Source organism: Embiotoca jacksoni, unplaced genomic scaffold (genome assembly GCF_022577435.1).
Source record: "Embiotoca jacksoni isolate LCO1_2020_lvr unplaced genomic scaffold, fEmbJac1.0.p SCAF_3, whole genome shotgun sequence".
Classification (NCBI taxonomy): domain Eukaryota; kingdom Metazoa; phylum Chordata; class Actinopteri; family Embiotocidae; genus Embiotoca; species Embiotoca jacksoni.
In genome coordinates this window covers 9,789,450-9,803,372 of record NW_027185381.1, presented here as the reverse complement: position 1 = coordinate 9,803,372, position 13,923 = coordinate 9,789,450, and the positions used below count along the sequence as shown (strand labels likewise).

Sequence of the window (13,923 nt, the reverse complement as noted above, 5' to 3'; positions counted from 1 at the left end):
GAAGTGGGCAACATCCAATAAAGCAGAATACATGGCTGACATTTGTCATGTCAGTGTGTTATTTAAATGGGTTCAAATTCCATCTGCATCACAATTGCAAGCTAAATTTATATGACCTGGTGTGTGTGTGTGTGTGTGTGTGTGTGTGTGTGTGTGTGTGTGTGTGTGTGTGTGTGTGTGTTTCAGGACTGGGAGTTCCCCCACTTCATGGGTGACCTGGATATGAATCTACCCGGAATGTCAACAACGCACGTGAAGGTCAAGCTTCCTGTCTGCAAGCGTATCTTTAAAGAGGAGTACCACATTCATATCACAGGTACAGCCAGCCGCAGCTGCTGCTGCAGACAAAGAACAGGGTCATCTCACTGGTTCATGAGGAGTACCTCTATATTTTCGAAGTAGCTCTATGCAGTCTTAAACTGATTAAGTAGCAGAAAGAAATAAAAAATATCCATGAGGGAGACATCACTTTGTCCTATTTTTGAATTGAATTGAGAATACCAAACCTGCTGTGGCTGCTCCAGTTTTCCTCGTTCGTCTCTGTGGGGAAGAGTTTGTTGGTAAAACCACAGTGACCATTTATAGTACATGTGTAGCTGATGGGGCGCGCAGGTGTCGGCGCCGCTTCGACCCTGTTCTTTGTGTTCCTCGCTGTAGTGCGAGACGCTTGTCTCATCATCTTTTACATCTCTGCGCCGTAATGTTCTCAGCTGACGAGTATATTTCCCATTTGAAACCGTCTTCTCGGTTTCTCCGTTTTGTGCCGCCGCGTGCACACGGCCACTCACAACCATCAAGAGAAGGCAAAACCAATGTTCCCGAGCTAAATGTTAAGCTGTTCAAACGCTCAGTGATTCACGAAAGGTTGTTAACCTTAATGCATCGCATATCCATCAAGCATTATGGAAATAGCTCTGGCGCTACGTGATTGGTTTTACTAAAAGCTTATTAACATCATATCTTAGAGAAAGGAAGGGAGCGGAGTCACGTTTACCCGCGGAGACATCTGCCTGCGATCAGTCAACCTGGGGAGATGGCTGTCTTACGGTAATATAGTGATGTCGTTAGGAGATATTGTGGAAGAAGTAGCACCTGCAAATGGATCTCTCTGTCTGTATGCAAAGTGAGAGGGATTCCTGATAAATTAATGTGACAGCATATCTGTCTGGTGGACTCTGCCCTCTAAATCTTGTTTGGAAGAGGCTTGCTTAGTACATCAATCAGCATGTCTGGTAAATAATCTGTTCACTGTAGTGTTTTGTTCCTTGCTTGGCTTCTAACCGAGGTCATGTATCTGTTTGCAGGTAAGTGGTTCAACTATGGAATCATCTTCCTCGTGCTGATTTTGGACCTGAACATGTGGAAGAACCAGATCTTCTACAAGCCCTACGAATACGGTCAGTATGTCGGGCCTGGTGAGAAGATCTTCACAGTGGAGGAGCCAGAGACACTCAGGTTTTTCAACCACAGCACGCTCACCTACGAGTGGCGCTCCACCAACATGGACCCCAGATACAACGTAACCTTCGTGGAGCAGGACATGTTCCTCCACAGCCGCTACGTCGGAGCCAGCCTGGATGTCAAATGCCTGGCCTTTATTCCCAGCCTGGCGGCGTTCGTCCTTTTCGGCTTCTTCATCTGGTTGTTCGGTCGATTTCAGGACAGCGAGACCTTCACGGAAAATCAAGACAAGACGTATGAGAGGATAAAGAGGAAGTCGCCGTCGGAGTACAGCAAGGAGATGGGCGTGACGCCGGAGGAGATGCACGTGACCACGAGCGGTAGTCTGAAACAGTCGGCAACGCCGATGCTTCTGTCGGTGGATGGGCCGCACTTTGGAGCAACACCCTCGACGAACTCGACTATTTCCATGGACACCCCAGAGACGCATCCGAGTATTGTGATTGACAGTGTGACGCAGGAGGAACCAGCAGTCTCTTTCGATGTCCACAAACTCTCTCCGTGACCTTGTGAATTTCTCTGAACTGTACAAGCAGACTGGTCGGAAGCAAGATGAGCTTAAGATGGAGTTTGTCAAGATCTCTTGACTGTTTCTTCGGATAAGATCGAACAGGAACAGAAAGATGTTTAACACAACTATTCAAGCAAAGGACAAACTGATATATTCACCAAGCCAAGCCAAGCCTGATGGCTGTTGCATTCGTATTAATATATTTTTGTACAACAACCTTTTTAACAGCCTCTAAAAAGGCTCCAATTATGATGCACCGATTCTGATTACAAGCAGATCTTTTGAAACCGAATGCAAACTCTTAACTGACATGGTGCTCGCTTGCATTTTGCATTTTCATATTTCAATTTTGTCACGGTTAACTAAAGGGTGCCTGTATCAGAGGAGTGTTTCTACAGCTGTGACATTGTGGTCAGGTGGATTTTATTATATCACAGCAGTGTTACAGCAAAACAAGTGCCTTGATATTTCATATGTTCTGATACAGAAACGTATTCTAACAGCCTATACGAGTGTAGGCAACAATATGGAAGATGTCCTTCTTAAGATCTGCTATATTAATTTCTTATATATGTTTTCATAAATGGACAATTGTTACCTCATTGATCCTCAGACTTTATCACTTTAATTTATTCTCCTGTGACGTCACTCTTATTTAATTTTAATTGTATATTTCTGGCTGAAACGACATAACTATTAACATTAATGTATGGTGATGACCTGTTTATATCCCCCTCACTTGATTTAAGTTGCAGAAATAACATGAAATCAGCTGAGATCAAATAGCAAAGCAACAGGCCACCTCATGATTGTGCATGTGGCCGCTGCACCTTCACTGAATACCAACAGAGGCAGAAAGGTGGTTTTGCCCTTGGCATAAACATGCCATTGAAGTGCAGGGGTGGTTTCTTCTTCTCCAAAGCTCAGGGCTTCTTTATGTCTTGATAAACCTTCAAAGTTTCAGAAGCATTTCTGCAGGTAAATGCATGAAAAATATGTATTTGGAACTTATCCCAATGTAAGAAAAAAAAAATCCTCATATCAAACACAGTTGAAAGCTGCAGCATTTATCATTACACTGGCTTTAAAAGTGTCTTCATCCATATTTTCTTATGCTACGCAATTTCACTAACATACATATATTTGGTGGTTTTGGTCCAAAAAAAAGTGTGCAGTTAATTTTTTTTTTTCTGTAAAATGCAAGGGCCAACCAAATTGTATCTATATTATTAACTTTTTCATGCAGATTTGTCAAAACTTCAGCTCAAAAGTGAAGGAGTACTTTACATATATTGGTAACCAAAGATGCCAAATGATATATTTTGAACAAATATTGTAATAATAATGTAATTTCAAAGGAATATATACTCTATATATACTCATGACAGACAATATGGAAGAATAATATGTGCTCCTGGATCACTCTGCATCAATGTACAATGCACTATAATATAATATAGTGTTGTCGGAAATGATTTCTATGACAAATAACAATATGTTTTGCTCTCTAACACCCAAATTCTGTCAAAATTAACATTATTTGCTTTGAAAATAAGCTGGTGTGTTTAACAGTGAAACATACAGCAGTGGTCTACCATCAGTAAGGAATATAGAGTCTAGAGTGAGCCACCAGAATAGAAGATCTGCTAAAACACTAAATAAGTCTACAGACTTATTTAGTGTTTAGCTATACCTAGTTTGGAAACTGTTATTATTTCAGAAGACATTTTAAACCAATTCATGCATTAATATGCTGAAAATAATAACAAAAGATTCAAAAGATTAATGATTCAGCATCCTTACAGTCTTTAAATGATTATTGAATGTTTAAATCAGAAAAATAATTCAAAACAGGCTTTAAAGGGTGACCAAATATTTTAATAACCATTTAGTGTTTTATTACTGCATTTATTTTTTACATTTAAATAATCCGTTTTTGATAGATTTACAGGGCCCAAGCCTATCAATGTATTCATTGAGTATAACAATGTAAAACTTGATAATGAATCTGGTGGCTCATTCTTTATAGTAGTTCCCTCTGTGTGTGTGTGTGTGTGTGTGTGTGTGTGTGTGTGTGTGTGTGTGTGTGTGTGTCTGTCTGTCTGTCTGTGTGTGCATGTGTGTGTGCATGCGTGTGTGCATGCGTGCATGCGTGTGTGGAGGCTTGAGGTGTTTAGGTGTTTGCCACTACACTTGCTTTCGACAAAGGCCATTCTATGAAGAGGTCACTTTATTTAGCATAATTGGTTTGCAGCTCCCAGTTCTGTAATTATCCTTTTTTTTTTTTTTTTTTTACATTAAAGCTCTGTGAAAACATCAGATATTAGAGTTTCACCAAAGGGCAGAGCTTCTCTGGACATGAAGGGGCTCTAATATGTTTGTAATGTAGGTGCTGTGTTGAAGTTAAAAGTGAGGGCTTCGTCTTCGTTGTTCAGACTATTTTTCATTGTGTTGTGATGCAAAACTGACTCTTCCTCCACTTCCTGTGTTTTTAAAGTAGAGGAAGCCATTTTAGTTTTTGCCCTGTGTACTGTACATCTGTTAAAGCTTGTGTTACCAATAAATTAATACATTTCTTATATACTGTATTGCTGGATCACTGATTTTTTTTTTTTTCATTCAATAGTATCTGAATCTTTCTGAACGATGTTGCTGATCTCGTAAACTTCTGGTTTACGTTTTTCTATATGCTTGAGAAGTCGTTGCCAAGCAACAGCACAGGTCAAGCTTCTTGCAGCTGCTGACCCAATTAATGTGGGCGACATGAGAAATAATGATACTATCTCTTCACGAAGACACTTGAATATGTAGCCTGCATACACATGACACACCGGTTCAGATTAGCATGAGTCCTGCTCGGGGCCCGTCCGCACTTTGATTTGTGCCAGTGGGAAACAATTTGGAATTTGTTACGTGTTTTGTTCCCCGGCGGGATTTGTTTATAGAACATGTCTGAGTGTAAATGAGTTATAGATTGGTTGGAAAATGTCTGCGGAAAGAAAACTGAACTCGTTGAAGAAAAGATTGGTTCCCAATATGGGGTTGGGAGCCCTCCAAGGGGCTGCAAGACAAATCCAAAGGGTCGAGAGATGACTGATAAGATACAAATGATGCTTTGTTATAGACAATTATGGTAATTTGTCTTTCAGTTTTTTGCCATGTAAGCGGCATGTCTCTGGATGACAAAGTCGGTTGGACCAATCAGGTGGTCCAGAAAAACCTTCTCAACTATAGAATGGATGAATCCTCCTGACTTTAGTGATCCTCCTCATGTGCCATCATGAGATTCAAATTTTGGTTTGATTGAGTGGCACTTGTCCAAAATTAGACAGGAGTATGAGCCTCAGCTGTTTAGTGCTGATCAGCAAATGTTACCATGCTAATGCGCTAAATTAATATGATGAACATGGTCGACATTACACCAGCTAAATATCAGCATATTGTTATTGTGGGCAGGCTGACTGAGGCATTGAGCCAAAAGCTCATCTGTGTCTGAATACAGCCTCACAGGGCTGCTTGCATCAGTCAATCAATGAAATTTTATTTTTATTGCACCTTGGAAATAAATAAAATGTAGGTCAACATGAATGACAAAACGTAGAGGGTTAAAAATGGATTTGAGTGAATGCACAGCAAAACAAAAAAGTTAATTGAATCATGCCACAATAAAAGAAAGCTGGTTAAGATGATAAAAGATTAACAATCATAGCTAAGACTCAAGCATTATAAATAAATGTATTAAAGTAAAATAGTAAAAGTTACTAAAATGAAATAGAATACATAATGATCAGCGGAGAAATGTTTTTTTTTTAATTTTTTTTTTTAAAGAAAAAAACAGTGACTAAACGTTAAGACAGAAGTTGGTTCATTTCAGGTTGAAATCCAAACACTGGTTTAAAGGAATATACAAACAGGAGTAGTGACAAATTTGTGAGCGTGATATCACAGGTTTCATCTCTGCAGCAGCCCATCATCAGTCAGCATGTATCCTGTGAAGTATAATTGCATCCTCAACACTGAGTCCTGCCTCCACCGCTCACTGTGAATTATTTCTAATAAGAATCTCGGGTAGATGCTGTTCATGGTAAATATGAAAATAAAAAACTGCTGTGTAAAAACAAACAGGTGTATGAACACCTGAGGTCTTATTGTTGCTTGTTGTTTGTCCGGGAAAATAAATTTCATAACCAGAGAGTATTAGCTGTTTGACTGAGGCCTCTTCCACGTCTGCCATTGGGCTGAGAAATGAGATATTGATTTTTGGAGGACTATGCCGTAATTTAGAGAACACATCAAAACCGGGGTTTCAAAAATGTTTGTGGGGTTTTGGAGCCTAATGCCCATGTTGTGTTACCCGCGTATTGACTACATCCTTAATGCACTGGATGTATTTGAGTTGGTAGCATTCATGATCGATTGCATTCTGCTTTTTCATCAAATCTTTAAAACGCTCCTTTTTTTTCTTTTCACATCAGGGGTTCAAAGTTTCAGGAGGCACTTTTGAAACATTTCCCTTTATTTACTGTTTGCTCCATTCACATGTTGTCTACCAGATCAGAAAAGACAGAAGAACTGGTCCTGGGGGGGGAAAGGAAAAATGAAGTGCTATTGTTGCACCTACAGCTAAATAAAAAACTGAGAAATCCCCCAGAGGGGACGAGGCATAGCTACAGATCAACTGGAATCTCCTCTACTGTCTTTGAGCTATCCTCCAATTAGATCAGTGTATCATGTCCTGGCATAGCCCATCACTCTGTGCTGACAGCTCCGTGACTCTCAGACACCCTGAGAAATTTATCAGTGCAGTCAGTCCCAGCCAGCTAGTCGGTTTCCCCTCAGATCTTTCACCGAGCACCGAGATGGTTTCCGTCCCCAGTGGCCACGAGGGAAACAGAATTCATCACCGATTCCTTCTGCGGGTTTCTGATATCTTACAGAGGAACATGTAGCCGGGGTAAATCTCTCACTACCTTTAACAACTCACTCGGAGGACTGACTCCCTAGGCATGGGTTTGTGATAATGATGTCTGCCTTAGTGTTTCTCTATGGAGGAATGAGATCAAATTTTATTCAAATTGTTCTTAAGTCAAACCAAATGAAGAGCGGCATGCTAAATATTAAGACTAACTGCTGCACTGCTGAAGGCCTTTGCAGTGGAAAAACTCAAACAGCCAGTGACTGAATCCACTGATGAAAAAAAGTAATCTACTTTTTGCCATTAATTCTTGTGTTTATTTCACTGGAGTTTGATGTTACAGCACTGAAATGACATACAACATGACACTAAAAGAGACTGTACAGTATAAAAGTTATCTGCCAGTATTCAACACATTTTTCTTCAGTGATAAATTCTGTATTTGACTTTGTAAACCTTGTTGCAGGAGAAAATCCACACAATGGCCTGCAGCTAAGAAAACATGTAGTTTTATATAAATATTAAGATTTAATTTCCTAAGATGTCTGTGAAGCATTTGCCTGTATTGTCCAGAGTTTTTTTTTTTTTTTTTTTTTACCAGCAGACCCTTTAAAATGACCAGTTTAGTGGGATGGCTCCGTATCGTACTGGAGCCCAACTCTTCAGGGTTTACAGGCACTGCTCAGTCATGCCCAAGCATGACGATGATGCAGCTGTCTCCGTTTAAGAAACGTCTTCTATTCCTACCTAGACAGTACACCTCTCCATACATTTGAGAATATTAAGGTTAGTAACGGCTGAGGTTCTGACTTTATTGATGAATGTGAATTGCAGTCAGCGAGTAAAGATCCAAACTCCATCAATGTCAACTGCAACTGTGAAAATATTCATATACGTGCAGCATGACTAACTAATAAATCTAACGGCTCCAAATAAGGGCACATAATCAGCACACTCATGAACCCCATTTTCCTGTGCAGGAGTGCTTCGCTTCAACACAAAAAGTCGCAATCGTTATGATGTAACCATTTTCGGACCCACATTGATTGCAATGTGAGCGCAGGCCAGCAGGGAGATTGGAGACAATCGTGGTGAGGTATGCCGCAAGCATATACTGTATTTGAAAGTGGACGTAGCTACAGGGTCTTAAAAGTGAGCCCAACGTGGAAGTGACTTAACCTGCAATACCACTGAGGGCCGTTAGGGCCTGGTTCCAAAAACGATCCAGCTCCATAGATTACCAATGAACTCCTCTCAATAAATACAAAGTCAATTCATTTTTTCCAAAATGGTGTGGTGGCGGTTCCTTATTAGTTTTCTGGTGGTCCATCTGAAAATAACCCTCTCTCTAATTAGAAAATAGGTCTTAAAAAGCGGTCTGTTATGGGGCGTGTCTATTTGATTGACAGGTCTGTGATGCAGTCAGGTTCTCGCTATCGGTGGGCGGAGCATAGTGTCCTTGGATTCCCAATCAGATGAAGTCAGATCCACCGCTTGCCCCCCTTCAGCTCGTCCAAATATGGTCACTTCTATCTCCAAAACAGCAAGATGGTGACGGCCAAAATATCAAATCCGAGGCTTCATAATGACAGTTTACAAACCAATGGGTGATGTGTCTCAGTTGGTTGCCCCTTGGTTGCAAGGCAACCAGGCCTCATGGGAGTATGCCCTGAGAAACCCAGCTGATGACCCCACTGAATCCACCAAAACCCGCCAAATAGAATTTGTTTCCACTTGTAATTTAGTCACAACTCTTTTAACGTGGGATTCATGACATTTGTTGAGAATTACTGCAATGTTTTGGAAAACAGACATCTAACGGAGGGAGTGCTGATGTATCCACTTTGAGCTGCATCCACAGTGTCTGGAACTAAAAGCTATAGGCACTGTGGGGCTGTAGAGCATTTGTACTTGTGTGAATATCTGCTGTCATACAGACAATTCAAACTAGCATCCTCTCTGTGTTTTGGCTGATACTCTATATGTTTGTCCATTCAGTCAATCCTGTGCAAGCAGTGACAAACAAACACAGATTTTACGCTTTATAAAAGGGAACTATTCCACTTGCAAATGCTTTAAACTGTACACGTCCATGTCATTTTCCTACACATAGTGGATAGATGAACTCTCCAACTGCAAACATATGAATGCTTTTAAATAACTGCGTGCCTCTGCTCTCTCTTTGACAGAAAAATTGTTCTCCTTCAACAGTGCGGTGGATTTTGCAGACCAATTAGAGCTGTTTGAAGAGCATAAGATCAGTGAAAACGTAATGAAAAAAAAAACTGTCGGCACAAAATGCTGCTAATGCGTTTTTATCAACTTAAAGTCTCTGCTCAAATCAAACTGACTTTTCTCTGCTGCCTTGCTTCAGCAGCCACAGCCACAATGATATGTGTGGTCATTAACGGTGAATATAGGACAGGCAGTGAAGTGGACTCCCTGTGGGTTCAGGCATCTGTTGCAGAGGGTTCAGCACTGCCATGGAAAATTGGACATTTAGGAGCCAGCTGGAGGACCAGTCTGCCCTGCTGTGCCACCACTACTCAGGTGCCCACTGGCTTCATGCCACCACCAGCTAGAAGCCACTGGACCAAAGCAGGCCAGATGGTGCCCTTGCCAAGCTACGAGCAGCCGCTGCGCACTGTCCACTGTCCACTGCCCAATCATTCAACTCAGAGATGAGTTTGGAGTCAGGATAACCTGAGGTAAAAAAGTTTTTTGGGGCGTGAGAGGTGCAGAAAAAAAGCTAGAGTGAGAGTGTGTTGGAATATAAATGGGCCCTGTTACATTGTGTGTTTGTTAATGCAAGCAGCTGGGAGGTAGAGTCGGGGTATCAGTCGGTGGAGAGAGATGATTCCACAGGGAAATAAAGCCATCTCCAGGCTGAACTCATTTGTCTGTGGCTGTGAACGGATAGATAATTATATTAGGAGCTTTAAGTGCTCTTCTGCGATACAAGTATTACTACCATCTCCAGAGGCACAGGACAAAGTAGGGAGGAGAGGAATCTGTGTGCTACAACCGGGGTAGCCATCGGTCTGCATCCAAATATGCAGCTGTGAAAATGAATCCAACACGAGGGGCCTCATTTAAAATCCAATTCTTGGTAGAACACTAAAGTATTAGATCTGTGAGCACCACACATTTTATCTAATTTAATTTACAGCATCAACCATATCTGCCGCGTCAGTGTTTGACAGAAGGAGTACAAATCTGTAGTCCCAGCAGATGCTAACAATACCAATCATCCTTAAAGTTGCCCTGCACTCAAAAATGTTTTGGTTGGTGTTGCTTCTCTGAAATGTTTGCGCTTCTCTGTGCACAATACTGAGTGTGCACACTTTGACACAAGAAGGCGGTTATCTAATTGCTGTGCTGTGACCTGTGACTAAGACGTTTACCTGTGAGCAGGATTTGTGACATCACAACTAGTTTGGAATCAGCTCCTGGGCCGATGTGGAAACTGAAAGCCTGCATGGCACAAATACAGAGAATGGCCTCCCAGTGAATTAAAATACATCTTGTATGCAGTCGTTAAACTTCTTAAATGAAAAATTATCCACATTCATTCTGTTTTTTTCGAGGAAGAAGGATTTTGTGTCATTTAGAGAATTTCTAAACAGGTAACAAAACTTTTTTAGTGGAAAAAAAAAAATTTAAGACACAAATTATATTTCTTCCATCTGGAAGGATAGCTCTCTGGTGTGCATTTGTAAACATGGTGAACGGACAATTAGCATCACATATGGTGCTTCTGTAGCCATGATTGACAATTTACTTGACCTTCCTCCCCCACGACACAGGAACTCGCGTACAAATGTGAACATTGGTTTGTGTGGGTCACACTTATTGTGTTGCCAGTCTCCCAACAAAGACATGGCAAGAATCTATAGCAATTTGAATGGCTAATCTGACATTGTTACCATGGTGAAAGACAAATATATGGTGTAGTCAGATTCTGGCTTAAACCAGAGAACAGGAGCAGATGCAGGATGTTTTGGTTTGTGGTAAATAAAGCATTTATTAATGGTTTATCGGTCAGTGACATTATGATCCGTTTATTTATTAATAAATTGCGGACATAACAAACAGAATAAACCCTGGAGAAACCGATTCAATAAATAAATAAACAAATAAAAATGTACTCCCAGTATGACTTACAACTGATCCATATCATATTTCAATAACCTTTAATTAAATCCTGAGAAACCCCCTGAAAAAGTTGGGTGGGTTTTGATGGATTCATGAGTCATGAATCCATCAAAACCCACCCAACTTTTTCATCGTTAAAAATAACTCTGCAACACCAACACAGAATCTGGTTTGCAACTGTATTTTAGTGATTACTGTTTTAATTGGAATTCATGACATTTGTTGAGGATTAAGTAAAAGTACCAGTACCATATATTTTTATATCGCAAATGAGTGTAGTGTTCAAAACACAATAAATAGGAATAAATGACGTTTGTACAGAAGCGAAAGACAAGAATTAAATGTAAATGGAAATACTTTATTTCACTATTACACAATAACAAGCTTGGAAAGAAAAATTACAAAAAAGAGAAATTAAACAAAATGCTACAAAGCACCACATAATATAGACGACTCGTAAATGTGGCAACAGAACCTTATGCTAACTGCCTTTACTCTATCTAAGGTATCATCATCATCATTGAGAATTTAGAAATCAGCAAAAATGTTTGGACATCAAGCACAGTCATGCCAGTAATAGTAATATCTTACAGATTCATGTAGCGATGATTCGGAGTGGGGAGCGATGATCCCTAAGGGTTCACTGTTTAGTGGTGAGACAGAACAAAGAGAGTGGCTTCGAGGGAACTGTAGTCCATCATCTGTTTGGTATGATATAGGTTTGCATTTGGTATAAAGGAGTTGAGGAAACAGGCGCGGGTCGCAGAGTATTAGCAGAAAACTTCATGTTCAACGTGCGCGAGGTGCCAGATGGGTGGAGTTTACTGCGTAGAACATACAAGAGGAGCTAAAAACTGTAGATAATCAGAGGAGAAAGTACCTGAATGTTAAATTTATACAACTGTGACTTTGTATGAATCATCCTGACTCGTAACCTCCATTCATCTGGTTCAGCAGGCCAAAAACAATCCTGACAATGCAAACACTGTTTGACCCACGCCTGTGAGGAGGACAGTGAAGAGACACAGGGGTGGTGTTACTTTTTTTTTTTTCTTTTTTTTACATGGAGAACACTGTACAGGTGCCTTCAGATCTGCCAGGACTAAAGACACATGGGATCCACTGAGCAACAGATGTGTCCATTCTGGAAAGGAGAAGCAAGAAAAGGCAAAGAAACATGAGTGGATTATCGTTACACACTATCCTCGGGCCGAGCGCTTTCTGAGACCTGGCAGATAATATTTTCAGGTGGTGGCGGAGCTGCAACATGCAGTACAGACTCAGTTTGGCATTTACAGTTCCTCTGGGTGTGATCCAAGGCAGCGATTTTCTACCGAGTACAAATGTGAATAGTCACTGAGTCGTTTTGCTTTAAACGTAGGGGACTGATAAACTGCCTGGATGATTAAAGGACTGTGTGTGTTACATCATCAATCTGATCAAACCGGCACTGAATGTTAGTAAAGAAGCACAAAAGAAGGTACGCATGTCCGTGTCTTTGAATTGAATATTAATCTTTTTTGAATAGAGACTTTGAATATTCATTGAACGTCCACTGGTATCGTTTGTCTGAGATGGAGACATCATTCTCAGGCGAGCAGGGAGAGAACATTTTATCCTAGAAACTCAGGCGAGCGAGTCAATCTTGGTGGATTAGTCCTAAAGCTGAGGCAAACAATTTACGCTCACGTTTGGTAATGAAGAGGATATTGCCTGCATAGTTTATTCTCTCAGTGACAGTTCAGCACCACAAAACAAAAACCTGTGGAGAGTAGCTTTCTCCACCTGATTTACCAGAGCCAATTACATGAGTTTGTCTGCGTATCCAAGAGGAGGCTCTATATATCGTAAATACTGCGTTCGTCTGACAGCGAAGAGGACAGAGCACGCTGTGATTTCCTGCTGTCGCTGAGCCACAGGCCGCCAGATGTTTTCTCTTGTTCATGTTTATCTAATGAAACAGCTCAACATTTTGGGAAATTATAACTTAGCACAATGACTGGAAACAGGGGTCCTGTCGTCACTGTGAGGTTGCCAAGCAACCCGTAGAGACTCCAGCAAGTTACTCGTCCTGACTGAGAAACAGTGCAGCACATAACCCTATAAAACTGCAATCTAAGCCCTTTTTTTCTGCTGCTGGTTCTGGCTCCACTCTTTTCGCTTTTGGTACCTGGTACTTCTGGATTTTGTAATCCGCTGCAGATAATACCCTTTCAATGCTTCGTTACTATAGCAATGCTGCATAAAACTGCCATGATGTCACCTTCAGCGTGACACACACGCGAACAATGAAGGATACGGTGCGAACGCTGTCCTTGATTCTTGGTATGTGGCTGTTTGTCACAGCAAGGAGAGAAATTTTGTTTCAGAGGAGACTGAAAGCAGTGAAACAAAAGACTGCAGAGTAAACAGAGAAAAAAAGCACTGCAGCTACAATCGTAGCTTGGCCAGTTAACAGTTATGGGCTTGTACATGTTGGTGTGTCGCACATGCAGTGATTGTGACGATTCTCTCTGGTCTGCATTGTTTTCACTGCACCTTTCAGTATCGGCTCAGCTCGCTTGGAAATTCAATTGAAGTGATACCAAAATTACAATGAATTACAAGGTTCTATCCACAACTTTATGCCCAAAGGAAAACCAAAACAAGTGTGTCTGGAGCCGAGCTGGCAGTGGAAAAGGGGCTTTATTTTTACACTCTAATCTACAACCAATTAAAATTGTTCATTAGCAAGCTTTATATGTCCTGGTAGTTGGATTTTTTTTTTAACCACTTGACAGAGACAGGCTAGCTGTTTCCACTCTTTATGCTAAGCTAACAAGCTGTAACTTCAGATTTAACAGATATATACTGTGTGAGTAGGATTAATCTTCTCATTTAA

At 40.9% G+C, this 13,923-nt stretch overlaps 2 protein-coding genes across 3 annotated transcripts in view; one reads left to right on the top strand and one right to left on the bottom strand.

The window, feature by feature from the left end:
• tmem117 (transmembrane protein 117) overlaps positions 1-4,560 on the top strand; it is a 41,339-nt gene extending 36,779 nt beyond the window's left edge. For both annotated transcript variants that reach the window (XM_069163140.1, XM_069163141.1), the window contains 2 exons: positions 187-316; positions 1,305-4,560. In XM_069163140.1, coding sequence (XP_069019241.1) covers positions 187-316; positions 1,305-1,966 — 792 coding nt within the window. In that variant the 3' untranslated portion in view covers positions 1,967-4,560. The remainder of the gene's footprint in view (positions 1-186; positions 317-1,304) is intronic.
• A 6,819-nt stretch (positions 4,561-11,379) lies between these two features.
• The window catches only part of nell2a (neural EGFL like 2a), a 79,925-nt gene continuing 77,381 nt past the window's right edge, over positions 11,380-13,923 (bottom strand). The window contains exon 20 of the mRNA XM_069162173.1: positions 11,380-12,186. Coding sequence (XP_069018274.1) covers positions 12,145-12,186 — 42 coding nt within the window. The 3' untranslated portion in view covers positions 11,380-12,144. The remainder of the gene's footprint in view (positions 12,187-13,923) is intronic.